Source organism: Parambassis ranga, chromosome 16 (genome assembly GCF_900634625.1).
Source record: "Parambassis ranga chromosome 16, fParRan2.1, whole genome shotgun sequence".
Lineage (NCBI taxonomy): Eukaryota > Metazoa > Chordata > Actinopteri > Ambassidae > Parambassis > Parambassis ranga.
Genome location: NC_041036.1, coordinates 21,831,265 through 21,850,345, shown reverse-complemented (window position 1 = coordinate 21,850,345; position 19,081 = coordinate 21,831,265). Strand labels below are relative to the sequence as shown.

At 39.9% G+C, this 19,081-nt stretch overlaps 1 protein-coding gene across 1 annotated transcript in view; it reads right to left on the bottom strand.

The window, feature by feature from the left end:
- The window catches only part of rftn1b (raftlin, lipid raft linker 1b), an 85,718-nt gene that overhangs the window by 30,854 nt on the left and 35,783 nt on the right, over positions 1–19,081 (bottom strand). The window contains exons 4-5 of the mRNA XM_028425385.1: positions 10,968–11,076; positions 8,232–8,670 (exon numbers count right to left, since the gene is read on the bottom strand). Coding sequence (XP_028281186.1) covers positions 8,232–8,670; positions 10,968–11,076 — 548 coding nt within the window. The remainder of the gene's footprint in view (positions 1–8,231; positions 8,671–10,967; positions 11,077–19,081) is intronic.

Sequence of the window (19,081 nt, the reverse complement as noted above, 5' to 3'; positions counted from 1 at the left end):
TACGTATGTCACTGCCTCTTGCACATATTACAATAAATTAAAGAGAACGCAGTTTTGTTTGTTAGGATGTGTATGAGTGAAATGTTTGCTTTTTGCTTTAACAAAAACACAAAAGAGATGTGAGCAGGATTTGAATTGGGCAGAAAACAATTCAGATCCAGCCTGGTAACATTTCCCCTTTTCTTTCCAATGCAAATGTCAGACTGTCATTCCCCAAGTGAATCAGATGGATGAGCAGAATGTGTGGCACTGCCACCCACCCATTCCCCACGCACACACACAATTGAGGTGGTGTGATGGGAGCACTAGTGATGGCTCAGTCACTTTGGTTTTCCTGTCTGTCCATCTGTCCGGTAGACACCCAGAAAGAATGAATCATTTGTATCCATGCCTTGTCTCGCTTGTCTGAGTGATGTGACAGCTGGTCACTAAATACTTTAAATCCCATCATTTATTAGTCTTGAGAAAAAGAAAACCAACAGATCCAAAAGAACGCTTAAGTAACATCTACCCATCTTCCCTGTTTCACATTCATTATAGGGAGAAACTGTAACTCCTTGTCAAACTTGAACACTGTGGTACTTTGGTGTTTGTTTGATGAATAGTTCTGCCAAATAAAAGTGAGCTGTCATGATTGTCGACACCAGGGCTCTCAAGTCTCACACATTAGGAGTGAGACACGCACTTCAACAAGCTTACACACCACACATGGCATTTCTCACACGGAAACAGTGAAGCAGAAATATCATTTTTGTGGTTAAAAACATTATGGCATTATGGCAGATAGTAATAGATATAAACCTATTTTGTTATAATAATCGGTTAGTGTTGTACCACCATTAGGTTGACAAAACCTGCACATTGAATCTGTCTCTGAAATAGTTATTAAGTTAGGCATTTACTTTAATAAGCTGTTAAAAACCCACCAGAATGCAGGAAATGGCATCAAACCCCCCTTCCAGAGGTGTCCCACTAACAACAATTAATGCTGCTGATGCCCATGAGGGACAGAATAATCACCACTGTTCAAATACAAGCCCACTGCAGTGTTTGTCTTTGTGTCATTTGTGGTTTTAGAATAACGGCTCTGGCAAAGGCGGATGTCAGGGCTGAAGGCACTATATTAACAGAAAGGGACTTCAACCGCACACAAAGACAAAACATGGCTCCCAGTATACGTAGGCTCTCCCTCCAAAAGGTTTTCTACTCTTCAGGTAATGATGTGTGAATTAAGTTAAGTGGATGTATAGTGCCACCTACATCCCAGGGAGAAAGACTGTACTTGTCCCAGGAGCATGGGAGTTATTCTAGACTAGATATGTTTTGTGATATCTAACAAGAGATATTAACCCATCACTATAGACAGACCATGCACCAGTAACCCTAAAGGTAAGAATGGGATCTGGTAAACAGTTTAAATATTGGAGATTGACTGTATCTTTGCTAAATGATAATGCCATTAAACAAGAGATACTGAAAGATTTAATAAACTAAATAGCTGTTTCCCCCTCTACCCTTTGGGAAGGTAGTGATGAGGGGTAAGATCATTGCTATCTCTTTGAGACTACAAAAGCAAAGGCTCAACAAGGTACATTACAGAGAGAAATTAACAAGTTACAGACAGAAGTCAAACAATCAAATAATTAGGAAGTACTTGGCTTATTAAAGGAAACCAGGCAAAATTGGATCATTTTTGTTAACTACTACTTTGTTTGTTGACTGCCATCTTACAGCTAAACATACCCTTATTTATCAGAAGATTGACTTTTGTAATTCTTCACACTGGTTAGGATGTATCAAGCTATATATGCCTCGGTATCCATATGATTGTTGATAATATATAAACCCACACTCAAGGTAATATTATTTTTTATTTTATTTTTTTGTTCTTTACTTTTATTATGTAATTACCTGTGAGTTTTGTTCTGGCAAAATAGTTAAGTTGCTGCCCAAAAAATAGTTAAAAATAGGTTTGGTCTCAAAAATATCCCCAAAATATTGGAAGACCAGCATCTGGTGCTCATCACTTATTCTTCATCTTACATTCTTCAGAAACATGTGTGAAAAAGATTTGATTATTTGTGATTAAAAAAAAGCATCACTGTATATACTTGCAATAACTTTATAATTTAAACTTTATAATAACTTGGTTGGGATTGGCGTTAGATGCAATGCTGCAGAGCATCATGATATAATAAACTTAATAATCTTAAAGCTGTCTTGTTATTTCCCTTCATTTTGATCTTTGCAAAACTCCTTTAGTAAACAACATTAATCTCTCTTCTGCAAATGATTGCTCTGTGCTGCCAATGAAACAGCACTGCAGTATACAGGGCTCTAGACTAACTTTTTGCACTGGTGCGCCTAACTTTTTTTCTTAGGTGCACCAGCACAAAAATTAGGTGCACCGCATCACACTTAATCTGTATATTTTTGTACGCATCAGTACATTTTGTACATATAAATAGGCTTAATAATCACATAACATCTTAAAATGAATTTGGACCTTGTATAATGAACACAGTTGAATAAAAAGTATTTTAAATACCGATAAAGTACTGATAGTACTCATTCAAATTATGGACAAACTAGCCAACAAGTCTGCATGTCAGAAATCCATAATGAAGATTTAAAGTTCATACAGCACTCTTCAGTTCCCTGTTTGCTTTCTCTCTGTATTTTCTGGCTGTCGCTCCTCACTTATCTATCTGCCAATGTGAATTAAAAATGATTAAAATTATATACACCATTATTTATTTAATAGTTGTGATTGAGATATATATTTTGTTTTCTTCAACACGTTTCTAATGCAGCTACAGTATCTCTTCTCTCATCTTCCTCACCTCTCTTCCTCTCTGCCTCTCTGTCTCCTCTCTTTCTAAAGCTGAGCTCCAGCTGACAGACTCTTCATTCTGTCACAGTTTTAGCTGTATGCAGATATCATCCTGGCAGACAATGCTCCACTATAGCAGGATAATAACAATACTGTTTAAATGGGCGTTCGTCATGTAACCATGTTCTATAACTCCTTAAAACCAGCTGACTGCTGTCAGTCAGAGTGAATCAGCCTTCATGGATGAACCACACAGGTCAGATAGCACTGTCCGTCAGACCTGCTGTTCAGTCTGTTATGATGCTACGAGCACGTCACGCCCCCTCCCCGAACTTTGCCGGCTCGTTATCGTCAGTCATTCAGGTCAACAGCAAATTAGCAAAACCCGCATAGTAGCAACAAATCCTGCTCCTCTGCTGCATGTTCACCTGAACTGCGGTTTCTGCAGCGAAACGTCTTTAATACCTGTCTGTCTGTGTGCGCGCTGCGCGGTGCAGTGAGAGGGCCGTATGAGTTTTGCACACGCTTTTCAAAAAGTCCGGGCTGAAACGAACTTTGTTCTTGTTCCCGATACCTCGGGGAACAGATCTCTCTGTTCTCGTGGAGTATGGAACAAGCTTTAGCGTACAGCATCAGCTCTGCGCAGCATATGTCCGTGTTCTTCTTCTTCTGGATTTCCTGCGGTCTCGGCTGACCGCAGCAGACACGTTTTTAAAGATACACACACACACACACACACACACACACACACACACACGCAGGGCCCCGCCCTTCACAGTCTCTGATTGGTTTAGACCACGATATGAGCCTGATGTGTGTCTGTTGTTGGACCACGGGGAGACTTTTAAGAGTTGCAGAGAATGTATCTCCCTCTAACAGCTGGTCGTACCGGTGCGACCTCTGATATTTTTTGGTTGCACCTTTGAGAAATTAGGTCGCATTTGCGACCAAAATGGTCGCACTCTAGAGCCCTGTAGTATAGTTTGCTTTTTGACTTAGGACCAAGAGCAAGACTTCAAAGCCAGAATGGTTACGCAAAATAACTGGCCCTATCAATGTTTTGTATATTTATTAAATAAAGTCTTTTTGCAGCTAATGTGAAAATGAGCACATAAATGTTGTTAGACCTTTGCATCTGCAGCAGCGTGCAACATTTCAACATGACATGTCATCATTCAAGCGTTTGTTCCTATAATCTGAGCATCTGTTCCTATAATCTGAAATCTTGACACTGATCCCAGCAGAGCAGAGATAACACTGATCTCAGTGATGCAGCCAAGCAGCTGATAAAGACATTATGATAAAGGTTTAGAGTGTGGTATGTGCTTTAGTAAACACGATTGGTTTACTTTAGGTATTGTTTTCTTCCACAAAAGAGAGATGATGCACTTTTGTCGTAAAGACAAAAAGGTTCAGATTTCTTTGTTTTTGACACTTCATTTATGGCACAGCACAGATGGAGGAGTGTTATGGGATTTGATCTAGGTTAACTTTGTTTGCAAAGAGAAAAATAGTAATGAAAAGGTGAAAAAATGAGGTTTCACTTCAAACTTGTAATGTAGTAACCTAGTAAGCACACTTGGTAAACTATACTACAACTTTATTTTGTCCACTGTTGCTCTCAGGTTCTGCTATTCATGCATGTATAGATAAACTGCACATGTGTTCTTCCTCATGTGACACATACTTGAAGCAGCCAAATATATTGCTGTTTAGACAGACATAGTCATATCTATTATATTTTCATTTTATGTATTTCAGGTAGCTGTCACTCCCATGAATAAGCACACCCCACAATTCCTTAACCTCAAAACAAATGGAACATTTGAGTCTTGCAGACAAATCTTCAGTCTTGTGGATGTGTTCCTCCTACCATAATCCTCTGTCTTTCTGCTGGCTTCACTGCCAGCACTTGCACAGTGTTCACCTCAAGATCTGAGGATTAGCAAGAGCAAGCCAGCAGCAGCAGAGACTGTAAGGCCTGCTCAGTAGACTGGGCATTAGTAGAGAGGAACATGGGAGTTTTGCAGCCCCCCTCCCTTTAAGCACCCCAGCTCTGGCTGCCCCACTAGTGCTGCTGGCACTGTTGCAGAGATTTAGGGGGATGAAGCTGGGGGTAGAGAGAGCTACAAAACCAAGGGAGGTAGAGGATGAGACGGTGGGGAGTTATCGCCCTGCAAAATGCACTGTGGGAAGGCCCAGATGGACCAGTGGGCTGTGATCTGCTGTGATGCCAAGTGTGTGTTACTGCCCACACATGCAGACAAAAGCAAAAAATATAAACAGCAAAGAGTACTTTTATTATCCAGTCCCTACTGTATGTGGTGCTTTGAACTTAACTGCACTGCACATACATACACATACAAGTTAACACACACAAGGTGGTTTAACTTCTGTGTCTCCATTTGTAAATCAAATAGTCAACATATAAATGTGTCCTTTCAACACCTCGTCTGAAGAAAAGGGGATGTCATGATTAAGTCAAGTCAAATGTGTGTAAAATAGCTGACAATGCTCCCTGCTTTATTAGTTAAAGTGTGAGTGTGAAAGCACTGCAGCAATGAGATGATTCTCTTTGTGTCACGGATAGTGAGGATTATATCCCAAGGCAGCTCATTGTTGTGTAACATTGAGGCAATCAGAGGAAATGACACCTCTGCAGTTGCAATGTGTTTTAAGGGGGATCCAAGCTATTTATAGATAGGCAGCCAAAGGTATGGCTTTAGAGAAGAGTTAACAGGCACCAGTTAAAGATTAAAGGCTGACATAGGGCTGGGCGATATGGCCTTTTACTAATATCCCGATATTTTTAGGCCATCTCACGATACACAATGTATATCTCAATATTTTGCCTTAGCCTTGAATTAACAGTTCGATGCATGTAATACTGCCAGTTTGATATGTCTTGATATGTATTATGGTTCATATTGCATTAATATATGCTGATTTTAAACTAGGTCTAGGTGATAAATCGATTTTATAGATTCATTTGAATTTGCCCTTTAGACTTGTTTTGATGAAAATTGATTTTAACTTCCATGGCAGACACACCCCCCTGTGCTCCCGTAGTTCAAAGTGGGTTCATCCCTCCTCCACCTGTGTCCAACAACATGGCAGCCAGCAGAGAAGAGCTCACCCCTTCAGTTTTGCGGCATCAGAGCCAGAAGCCAGCGGCCTTCAAACTTTCTATCATCTATCCTCACGGTGCTGCAAAGATCTTTAATGATGTCTGAAGATGTATGTAGTTGCGTGAATAATCGAGTGAGAGCTCTTACCATTAATACAAGTTCTTTAAACAACACACGAGTTTTTGGCCCATGACAACAAACCACACACACAGCTGAGTGTTGAGAGACAGAGAACTCTAGCCTGATGCTGGACTGAGAGTGTAGACTGGATGCTGCTCGCTGCTGTGTTTTTAAAATGTCCTTCAATCATAATGCTGGTGCACTGGCTCGTTAGTTAGCTAGCTAGCTAGCTGCTGTCTGCTAATATAAGTCCGTCCTTCCATGTCAGGCTGATTAACATTAAACCAAAGTATGAAGACTGTGCATGCTGTCTGCAAGTTTTATCAGTTAAAATGGGGATTTCCTCCTCTTCGAGAGTGAGACACAGCCTACATTGGGTGAATCATTTTCAAAACGTGTTTTTAGGAAACAACACAGTTTTGTTGTTGTAGCTTTGCAGCTACCGCTACCTGAGCTCTCCGCTGCTTTGTGCTTTCAGGCGTATGCAGTTGCACGTACAACAGCACGTGATGTACATAAGTAAGTGCGCTTGTTCTATCTCTCTGTGAGAGGAGATGAGAGAGAATGAGGAAAAACATGTAGTTCGATGCCCGAGACTAAACACAGCTGCATGAAGTACTGTATACTGGAGTATTGACGTTATAGTCATTTTTTATATCCCACAGGGGACAAGCCACGATATATCACGTATATTTGTTATATCGCCCAGCCGTAGGCTGACATGGAGTTCAAGTGTATGTTAGTGTTATGTTAGCTGTGAACGATGAACAAATCTGTGCAGCCCATGCAGCCTGTCACATGACAAATGAACGATGAACAAGAACGGAACTGTGTAGGCCGAGCTGCCTGTCCTGTGACAAATGAACGAATGAACGATCCGTGAATGAACTGTAGGGCTTGCTGCCACACCCTGAGCAGCTTAGCTGTCACGTGACAAAAGAACGAGGACCTGAAGACGAACGAGCCGTGAACTGTTCATTTCCTTTCCTGTCCTGCTGAATGAGATGACTTATTACTCCGGAGTCATATAAAAGATTAGTTCATATTTAACGAATCGTTCGCGAACGACACATCATTAGTGTATGTGAAAGTGTGATACAAGAAGCTAGCATTTATAGTCATTCTCACTTACAGCCACAGTGAAACAGAGACCAGCAGTCAACTGTTGTTTGATGAAGGCACAGAAACCTGAACCTAAGTATTATTCAGTGTACTTTGAGTTACAGCAACAACAAAATTCAATTTTCAACCTTTATCATTCGTTTCGGTATGTATGTTTTTGATGAAGATGGCTGTTAGGTAGGTCTCATGTCACTTGGATTGAAGAACTGAGTTTGAAAGAGTTTGGAGTTTGCCCCTATTTTGAGTCAATTTGTCTAATTTCCTTTTAAGGGTCAATTCTACAGTGACTGAGACAGAGTTGAACAAACTGGATAAGCATCCATAGTTTCCTCCACTGCTAATTGCTAATTGTCAGATTAGTTTCTCCTCCTTGATTTGTTTCTAATTTTTTGATGTTAGCTCATGATAGATGGTGACAGGTGCAGCCAATCAACTGCCAAGTATTCCTTGTAAGCAAATTGGAAAGCTTTCCAATTAGTTGTCAGGGACAAGGTCTGACAAGTCTGTCAGATTAAATGAATTGACAGACAAATAATAAGCAAAAGGCTAAAGAATATGACAGAATACTAAAGAAATCAATTTAACCTTAACTTAACATTTAATATATATTACATTTAGAATTCATATTTTCCTGAATATTAAAAGTGATGTACAGCCAAACTTTTAATGGTATGTGTCCAGATTTTAAGACATCTGTCTCCACCTCTACCAATGTAGACAAACTTAAAAAAAGTCTTTTTTAGGAAAATATGTCCTTGCTACATTAATGATTTTATATAGACTTTTTTTTGAAAAACCTTTCCAAATGTGTGTGCAGTGCTGTTTACTGTGGTGGACAGAACAGTGTTTGTAAAAATGGGACCATTGTGTGTTTTAGTGAAAGAAGAAAGCTTCAAATACAGCCTCTGTACATGTGTTTCCTCTCGTACATAAGATACTTTAACAACATGTGTTTTACTGTCCTGACTTACATGGTTCCTGCTTAACACATCCCTTTTTAGTGTATATTGGTTACCATAGAGACTCACCATCGCCCCTCCGCTGCAGGTATCTGGACCTCTCCTTTGTGCCACTGTCTTTGTTGTTATCATGATAAGGTGACTCCTCTTCTGTCAGCTCCTCACTTAGCTCCACACCTCCCTTCAACAGTGGAGATGCTACAGATGAGACCTCGTCCTGATTGCCTCCCTCGGTGCCGCCAGAGTGACTCTCCCCCCCCATGGGTACTCCTTCTCTGACCTTCCTTTCTTCTTTATCCACGGTATCAGCTTGAGCTGTAGGCTTTGCATGGTTTTTGGAGAATGAGATGTTTGAGGGGCTACGGCTGCCCAAGGAACCAAGCACGGAGCTGGGGCTGGAGTGCAGAGAGAGGGAGGGGGTGTCTGGTTCTCTGATCCTAGGGGCTCTATATGGTTCCTGCACAAATCCCACGAACATTCCTCCCTGGTCTGCAGCATCCTGTATCTGCTGTAGGGGACAAGAAAAAAAAAACATTAGAACAAAAGCATTAAATCATTCAGATATGTTTCTGTCTCTCGTTGTCATTTGTTAATATCAATGTTGGGGTGCTCCTGCTGAGTGAGATTGAAACAATAACTGCCAGGGAAAGATAATGATGCAATTCTCTATTTCTGACCCCACGTTCAGGCCAAGGCAGCAGTGTCCGCCTCTATCTGGAGCCACATTGAGGGAAAAAAAATCAAATCACAGGCTATTCACTATGAAATTAAATTGAAAAACAATCACATTGTTTCCAGCTATATTGTTTAATATCAGCTTAACGCTCCCTGGGTGCTTCCACATCATATTTATCATAACAATATGTTGAAATGGAACTGCTAAAGATGAAAAGTGACTGTTGTCTTTCACTTCATTCTGATGCAGGCAGGCAGAGACAGAGAAATAACTGGTTCTCTAAAAATCACCACAGCTGACAGAACATTGTGGCTGCAATGAATATTTTTTTTTTGTACCCTTATTGTTGTCGTTATTGACAAAGAAGAACTGGTAGTTCCATCCTTAATCTTAATATGGCCTTGTTTCCAGACCAGCATTAGGAACAGGTGTCAACTCAGTATACTATATTTAAACGTGCATAGAGAAACAGGGCCAAAACACCATACAGTATATATTGAAGAAGAATTGACTGTAAAACAAAACAAAACAAAAAGACAATTATCAGCTTAATGTATCAGCTAGCCATCGAACCCAAAACAGGGTGTGTAGGAGCTTTGGCTGAAGATACAAGTGTTCGTTAAAGGGTTATGTCCTCTCTGGAAGAGAGTAAATGGAAGGTTATAACTAAACATTAGCATTCTTCTGAACTTTCTAATTTAAATGAGCAGATATGCCAGCTCAGGAGGAACCTCCTCAGGTAAGGAAAATGATGTTTTGAAGTCAAATTCACCTAATTTATCATTATTATCATCATTAATCGAAATGATGCAGAGCACAAACTCCATGAAAAATATTTTGGCAGGAGCATCCCTTACACTGCCACAAGAATATCAACAGCCTGTAGTGAAAAACCCATTTCAATTTTGACTTGAGAACACGTTTCCTATTTCCCCTGTAAGTTATTAAAGTGGCACCAGGAGGAGATGTCTGAAGGTCAAGATGAAAACACCAGAGAAAGAGATTGAGAATGCAGACAGAGCGAGGGTGGAGATGACAGAAAGAGAGGCTAAAGGGATAATGACAGACTGAAACAGTGAGGAAGAGGAAGAAGAGAAAATGAGAGGAAGGTATATAGAGAAATGAAGGAGCAGAATTCAAGGCTGGAGCCTGAAAGAAAGAAAAAGAAAAAGACTTGGTAGGCTCATTTCTGTACCACTCGTCCGTGTCCACTTCGCTTTTAATAGATTTCCAGCATATCCTCCTGCTCCTCCTCCAGCAGGCGTGTAACAGCTCAATAGATTAAAATGATAACCAACAGTAATGAGGTCCTACAGGACTGTGGTTGCATGACTAATTGAAGGGCAAAATGAACAAAAAAAGGTCTTGGTGCACAGCTCTAAGACCACTGCCTGGTCGGTAATATATATATATAAGGGAGGAAGGTTAAATTGTGATGATGCAGCACTGCCCGCTTGCTGAAGAGGAGGGTCTGTCTGGCTGCATTGATCTCCACTAGGGAAAATGCAGATATGTCTTCAAAACATGAAATCTTCACATGTGAAGTGTATAACAACATAATCACAGGACATTTCTGAGGACCTCAAACAGTTGTTGCTGCTCCTCAGACTGGACACGAGTTTGGACTACACAAATCCACATCAGGTGTGATCCTGTTGTATCTGTGTATTACCATGTGAAATACTGTAATGCATCAGACTTGTTAACACTGGTGGTGCATTATAATTATAGTGCGAGGAAAATGTGTGCGGTTTGTCCTTTAAGTTTTCTTTTGGTTCAAGTGTAACTAAGCTCAGGCAACCTGCAACTCAACAATTTGCAACTTTTATCTCAAAGTGTTTGATTTGTTCTTTTTTCCTTATATTTCTTCCCATTGTGTTCTCTGCTGTCTTAGACAGGATGACATGCTAAATGAAGCCATTTGAATTGTGGTAGCAGAGCTACAGAGTTAAAGTCATGACAAATTGTTCTTTCACTTGCTGTGCTTTGAATTTCTGATGCTGACGGTAAAATCATCTTGCTCTGTGTTCTTTGCGTTTATCCCTCATGCAGTTTCCCTTCTCCCTGCATTCCTAGCTGGCCACAAACTGACAAATTCCTCCACTTAGCATTTGTAAACCAGCCCTTACCTTTTTGACGTAGCCTTGGATTAGTTCTGGGGTGGGCACCTGCTCGGCAGACAGACAGTCCTCCAGCTGCAGTGTGTATGGTGGGCAGACTGACTGGCTCCTTTCCACCCTGCAGGCACAAAAGTAGGGGAGAGAACAATGAGTTTCAGCTTTTTAGTCAGGAAGTCTGCTGGAAAAGTGCTCGTAATGCACAAGGCTACCAGTGCATTGACAAGCAGCATGCAAGTTCATATCACCCACCCCCCTATCACGGAGACTCTTTTTGTATTTTAGGCAGGAAAAACTCTGATTATATGTTCTGTCCTCTGGGGGAAATCCCAGGAGCCAGACCCAAGGAGACAAATGTCCCAGCTTATATCTCCTCTCTTCTCTTCCTGTTGAACAAACAACAAAGTCTCTCACACCCCTTACATTGGTGTGTGTGCGTGTGTATGCATGAACTCTACATGGACACTTTGAGCCATATTCACAAAGATTCTTAGTGCTAACAGTTTCCCCTAGTGGTGAAATTCTGAGAAAATTCTGTAGGTGGAAGTCCCATCACGTTAGTGACTGCATATTGAGCACCATCAATAAATGTTACAGTGAAAGATATGATGATCAGCTGTATGCCTAAATATTGTAAGGCACGTAGGCATGTTCCTTTCTTTGAATGTAAAAGCATTCCCGAGCTTAGCTGCTTAAGTAGTAGCTTAAGTTCATTTGTCACATGCAGGGTGATGTTTCACATACCAACCAGTAGGATGTCTAAATGGATTATTACTCCTTATTGAATTGTGTCTATGTGGATGGCGCTACAGCTTGGACACTTTTTTAAATGACAAGAATTCCAAACTAGGCTTAGATCAGGGGTGCCCACACTTTTTTTTGTTCTACACTAATCAAAATGATCATTGATTTGAATGAAATTGATTTTTATAATATATGTACAGGTTTAAAAAAAATTCAGTACAAACACATTTGAAATGTAGCATACCCACAACCAGTCATGGGCTAGTCAAGTCTGTGTTACTGGGCAGGCTGTGTGTATTATGTGAAGAGGGAGGCTGGTTAATGGATGGCATTCTCCATTTTCACTGTGTCATAAAACTAGCAGACAGTAAGGAAAGTTTTCCTACTTTAGTTTAATGTTAATTAGCCCGTCATTGATGGATGGACTTATGTTAGCAGAGAGAAAGTTTAACCTAGTTAGATTATCCCTTTGAACCCCACAGCCCACATGTTTGGGGGCTTTTTCATGCACCCAACAAATTGCATAATCAAATTGCATATCAAATTAAACAGGAGAAACTCTACTGCAAGCACATATAAGTCATATTTACACACATCAAACATAACCTCAACACTATCCAAATCAATTATCACTCATCAAAGTAAAATTCTCATATCAATGTCGACCCACTTGCCACATGGTTATTGCTAACTCTGTGATATTAAGTCACACAAACAAACAAGGTATATGAAAACTGAGACTTTCCCAATTTACACTGTTACATTTGTTTTGCTGTATTGTGAATTAGATTGCTATATTTGGTCAATTCGAATATAAAAAATATAAAAGTAAAAAATCACTAGTTTAGAGCGAGTAACAACAAACCTCTTTCTTTTGTATTTGAAATAAAAAGTCATATTTGAGAGCAATAAATGCTTGGTTTAGATAGACGACCATGTCTGTGTTTGTTCAAGACTAAAAATATTAGGTTTAGACATTTATTATGTTTGGGGGAAAATGTGGCAACATCTCCTTGCTTTTCCTTGGTTTTGTATTGTATTGTTTTTTTTAGTTTTTGTGCCAAGGATCTTATACTTCCTCTTGTGATTCAGCCATTTGGAAAGACCTTTTAACTTCAGAACTAGCATGCAGTGCTATAGTTTGATTCCATTTTGGCTATAAAATGTTCGGAAGGCATCTTCTTTTCAGTTGGTAGATAACTCATCTTGGACTTCTACAGGAGAGAGGAGAGAGTCTGGTGAGTCCTGGAGGGAGGCCTCGGGTAAAAATAGCATCTACATCACCTGCAGTCCATCTTCTCTGTGTGAAATTGTGACTTTTCATGCAGCATGCAGCAGCGGCTGACAACCTCCAAGGCCCCGTGTGGTTAGATGGGTGTCAAATGCCTGTCTGCCTGCCCACCTCCTGGGTGAGTACACCTGCTCTAATTTTTTTTCTCTTGTCCCTTCGCACAATATAGTCACATGCTTTTGTTGTTTTGCTCTTACAGCATCTCATGTTGGACTAATCACTCCCTCTGGAGCTGAATATTCACATGGAAACTAATTTCATATACCCCTTAATGGCTTGCTTGTAGTGGCAATATTATTTTTAAATCTGCAGTATCCAATTACGCTGCATGGATTTGAGCCCAACCCATATGTCAATGGGCAGGAGGTGGGGTCGCCAGTCTAACGCATGGCTAATATAGAGACAGATAACCAGTTACACTTATACCTACAGCCGTGTTCAGTTATAACGAATAACTCAACATGCATATCTTTGAAATGTGGAAGGAAGCTGGAGGCACTGGAACCAGGAACCTTCTTGCTGTGAAACAGCAGTGCTGACCACTGCATCCTGTCCTGCCCTCAGTCAAATCACTCAAACAATTTTTTAAAAATGAATTATGTAGTTTCTCTTTATCAGTTTGGTGCATTCAAGCAACACACTCTCATTCATCAGATGTTTCTGGTAATGTAGTTTCTGGGTAGATGTGTTTTGACAGAATCATTGTGCTTATACATAAAACTAGCATAGAACTGTCACAGTTACAGAAAGCTGATTCATAGATTCAGGCCAAAAAGTTATTGCTGCACATCAGCCATACAGTTATGTGCAGTTCTTCAGTTATTTAGTATACATCGGTATGTTACTTCGTAATACTGACCTTTACCCTCTTTTTGGGCCCTTTACTTCCTGGCCTTATGTGTTTTCTGCTTCTGTGAAATGTAATGTGAGGTCAATGCTGCTATCATTTCCCAATTCCTTCTCCTCTTCTCTTGGCCTCATGCCATTTTCCATCAAGTCAAGAAAGAGAGGATGGACTAGGACTTAGAGGTTTTCTAAGAACTGTTCTACCACAGTCTTTGTTTTCCCTTCACTCTGTGCCCGATCGCTCTACGTCCTTGTGTATAGCAGCAGTCCTTTGAACTCTTAGTGACTGATTTTGGCCTAGTTTAGGCATCCTGTTCTTGCTGTCCATTTGACTTTATTCACAGTAGTGTCCTGTGATTTCATTACAGTCCCAGTGAAGGGGGCAGTATGTGAATCATTTATTGATCAAAAGTTGAGACTTGGTTTTTTACACATAGGAAGACATCTTACAAAGACAGGATAAGGTGAACAAAAGAGCAACATTTGTTGTCTTCCCCATTGATCACTGAGTCACAATGTCTGTTGTGTGATTGATCAATGGGGAAGACAACAAATGTTAGATGTATATTAGACAATGGTGATCAAAGCAGTAGACATGGTGTTGTGACTGTGAGATTCTTCATCACATAGCACACAGTGAAACAGTGTGTTATGATAATTGGATTAAAACATACAGTGTTATGTTACTGTATATGTGTTAGGACACACTTAATGTTTGTAGTAGCTACAAGCTCAAGATGTTTATTCATGTCCTTTGGTCATTCTCTTACAGAAAATAACATTTTTATGTAAATACTATTTTAGTGGAAATATAATATATTTAGTGGAATATATTTTTTAAAGCATCACTGTTATTTTGATGAGTTCCTTGGAGATCTTTAATGCTATTTTTAGAGCATTCTATTTCTACAAGCCTGGGGGAACCTAAATATTATTATTAAAAATTCAGTGGATGTCCATAATTGCAGAGATCTTTCAGTCAGAACCAGACTAACATTCAAGAGTCTGAAAAATATGTTAACATTATATTATGCTTTTGAATGGACTTTCAATGTGCTCTGTTAACAGCATCTTCTCTTACAGGAAATATAAGACATAGTTTACATTTTCTAAAGCATCCATCATCATTAAAAAGTTCAGTGAAGCATTTGAACCTCCTTCAGGAAAGGTCTAGTAAAGAGCTAAATTGCCCTTCTTGTTTACAATAAAATCTTTCTTCTATCATCCTGCAGAAAGACAGTCAAGGCCAGGTAAAACCATTTTTTTCCACAGCATAGTCAGTGAATGAAACCAAATCTTTCTCCTAGGCTTTTTGCATCAGAAACATGATGCCGATTCCTTTCACCCACCACTCATCTATTGCTATGACGACACAATCAGGGAGCATCTGAACCCATGTTTAGCACCATGGTGCTTTAATAACACAGCACACCTCTTCTAATGTCACATTTTCACCCATCTGTCAATAATTTCACTGGCAAATCCCTCTTAATGGTTCTGAGGCTCTATGTTTTTATTTTCCTCTTCCTACATCTCTCACAGCTCTTTACCCTTCTCTACCCTCTTGCACCATATCTCCTTTCTTCCTTTCTCTGCACAGAAGCACATTGAAATTACCCACTAGTGATGAATATATCCCATCAGACACTGCCTGCTGAACTGTAACCCTATTCTATCACAAATAAATTGACCACTAGGAAATTTGACAGTTGACATTTTAAATCTTCAAACAGTCCAATCCATGTCTACAGTCAACAGCCACGACATACTGCCATTGACAAGAACAGTCATTTCAGATCATGTTTACAATTTTTCTGTTGTTAGTTTTTGTTAAATATTTCTACTATTTTATCAAACTTCTGTACAGACAGGCTACTGTATGCTACTCTTACAACATTCCTGCTGCTATATGTCCACTGTGAAATTAATAAAATACTATTCTATCTCATGTAGGGGTGGGACGGTTCAGGAAAAAAATCTGAATTGTTCGGTACACGTGTTTTGGTTCGGGGCGGTTACAGTCAATTTCCTCTACTTTACTTGAAAGATGATAGGATCCAGTGACCTTGATATTTTCAAAAGGCCACTTTGCAGGTGATTGGTGATCTAATCTGTCAGTCCAAAATGGAGGATTTTATGGGTGGCTGTGGCTCATGTAAAGTGGTCATCCACTAATCTTAAAGTTGGTGGTTTGATTGGTTGTATGCCAATGTCTCCATAGGCAACACACTTACAGTATTATATTATGTAAATGTAAAATAATGTAAAGCACTTTGAGTATCTTTGAGAAAAAGAAAAAAGCAGTATGTAAGTACCATTTAGTAAAATATTTCCATCACATTTCACAGAATAAACTTCTTAGCATTCATCACACCTAAAACACCCAAAGCTGCCAATACTTATGCAGATTTGTGTAATTTACCAAACCTAAATCCAGCAAACACCGACACAAACAGCACAATATACAATATACAACCACACTAGTCATTTCAATGGTGTGGAAATATCAACCTCTTTTTTATATTTTAGGTCTCCAAAGGCACACCTAACCAGGTAGGTCTGTCAGGTGACAGTGTCTTACAGACGACACAATCTCTGTGTCTACCTTAGAGCTTTGTTGATTTTGTTTGTTTTGTTTAATGTTGCCACACAGGCTCTGTAGATGTGCATAGTATAAAGATAACTGCTGACCAATCAGCTCTGCTTCTTTTCGCAGCCACAGATGAATGGTTTGCTGTCCTGCCTCTCCCCACCTTCTTCCCTTCTTCTTCCTCTGACTTTGATTCCCGGGCCTGCCATCAAGAGGGAAAGGAGGGGGCTCTCTCTTGGTCTCTGTCTCTCTCTTTTTTATATATATTTCTCTCCTCTCATCATCTGCATAAGATTTGGATCCCCTGGGTTGGTTCTGATGTGAGGAGCTGTCTCCACGGTGACAGACATCGGAGATAAAACTTGGGCCTACATTTGGCCAGGGTCATCAAAGGATGGTAGACTCCTCTGCTCTCCTTCCTTTTCTCTCTCGCTCTCTTTTGTTTAATATACGCTGCCGTCTTCTCTCTGTCTAACTGCAGTTCTTTTTTATTCCCTTATGTCATGCTGTCTTTTCAGATCCCTGCACTCTATTCAGCTGTTGATGTTTAACCCAGAATCGATATTTTCACTGTCTGGTTTTCCAGAACTGAGGGGCAGGGTGGCTTTACAAGTATCTGCACATGCTGACAGGAAACCTTAGTTGTGCCAGGTCTTTAGGTCTTTGGGTCATTGGGTCCCCAGGTCATGACACTTTTGCACAAAAAATAACCTTGTTACATACAATGTTATAAATTTGTGCAAAGAAGGACAGAGAGGACCCAGATGAGGTAAAGCTAACTTTATTAAAAATAAATACTGTTTTTAAATTGTGCTGTTTGGACAAACAATGTTGCCTCAGATGAGGACTTGGAGTGAGACAGTAAGCCACACATTTCTGTTTTTCCTGTCAGGTGATTATTAGCAGGGCACATCGTAACGCCCTGCTAATAAAGAAAGTTTGACAAACCCAAATTAAACTGTCGGTTTGCTGTGATAAATTATCTCACACTGTGGAGGTTGTTTCTCACACTGTACAACAGACAAACTTGACGGTTTTCTGCTGAAGACAGGAAAACAAGCTCTGATATCGGCAGCGAAAACCAGCAGGGACGCCTGAACAGAAAGAGGCATGACAGGCATTTGACATAGCTTAAACATTTCTTGTGCTCACTCCACCTAAGAATTGAAATTTTCCTTAGCATATATTAGCACAAATATTTTTTTAACTTTCATTTTGTTGCTTTTTGTGTTGTTTATTGCTTACTCTGGCTTGAATCAACCCTCAGAACCCCCAATCTTAACGTAATTTACACCATTCAGTGAAAACAAGCAGACTAACAGAACCAAATGCACCAAAGGTAAAAATACACGTTGTTACCACCACTTTATTCTACATGTCTCAATTACAAACCTTGCTCGAACTAACTTATATGACTCTGTAAAAACATTAAGAAGCAATGCATCTATCAAGCCATTAAAGATAACTGGACAACCAGCAGTCACAAATTATTTTCATTTGTTCTGCAGTGGAGAGTACAAAAACAAACAAACCATCATATTCATTTAGTCATAGGTATTAAGGTTAGGCAATAGAAATCATTAGTTGGTGTTAGCTGTTGATAAACAACACCATTCAAAACATGAACCACATTGTACTGGGTCTATAATCCATCCCCAGCAACACATATGACAGCAGATGTTGACACAGTGCTTATTTTCAAGGCCTGGAAATATCAACATCAAAACATATTTTCCTGGTGATAACAAGCTGGAAAAATGCCCCCAAACAGCTTAGGGTTCTAATGTAACAGTTCTCTTCTTTGTACTTTCATTAAGTTGAACTCCATATAAAGTTTCATCTTATTTACTCTATTTAATTGTATTGCAAGTTCAGGAATGCTGACTCGATTTTCATTCTTCTTGCAGCACATCTGCCAGAACACAGAAACAGTATAAACCTTTTCTTGATTGTGTCTGTGCATGCTCTCATTTATCCAGGTCATGATATGTCCAAGAGTTTCAATTGAAGGAACTGGACTCGTGGATTTATTTCTGAAGACTGTCAAAATGTCTTCAGAAAAAAATCCATGAGTCCAGTTGCTTCAATTGAAACTCTTGGACACCTTTCTTGATTGCTTGTATTGGTTTTCTGCAGTAATTGTACTCTTGCTTTGGGTGAGCAGTTTATTACTAAACTACAACTAAATTACTGAAATGTCATTGTACATATATGTGCATACATGTTTTTTTGCGCTGCAGGAACTTATTTCAAACAAACAAACAATCAAGGTTCAACTGCTGCATCTCTACCTGTCGGGCCAGGTAGAGCACCAGCCCATGGGGCTTCAGCTTGTCAGCATGTCTCTGCTACCAGAAAACAAAAAGCATTGCATAGCTTCATTGTTTATTTTATTTTAACTGACTTCACAGTTCTGAGCGAGCTGATCAGGCTTCATGATCTCTTGGGCCCTTCAACCCTATACCTCTTTCTCTTTACTTTGAGAGAAATCTCCACCCTCTACATTTCATCACGGCTTTACCATGCCCTTCAACCACCATTTGGAGCAACTCCCTGGCATTCTTCCCCACAGCCCCTCCCCCACAGTTCCCAGGACAAATAAGGGGGGGCCAGGGCACAGGGCTGAAGGGCAGATGTAGGGGGGCAGCGGTGACT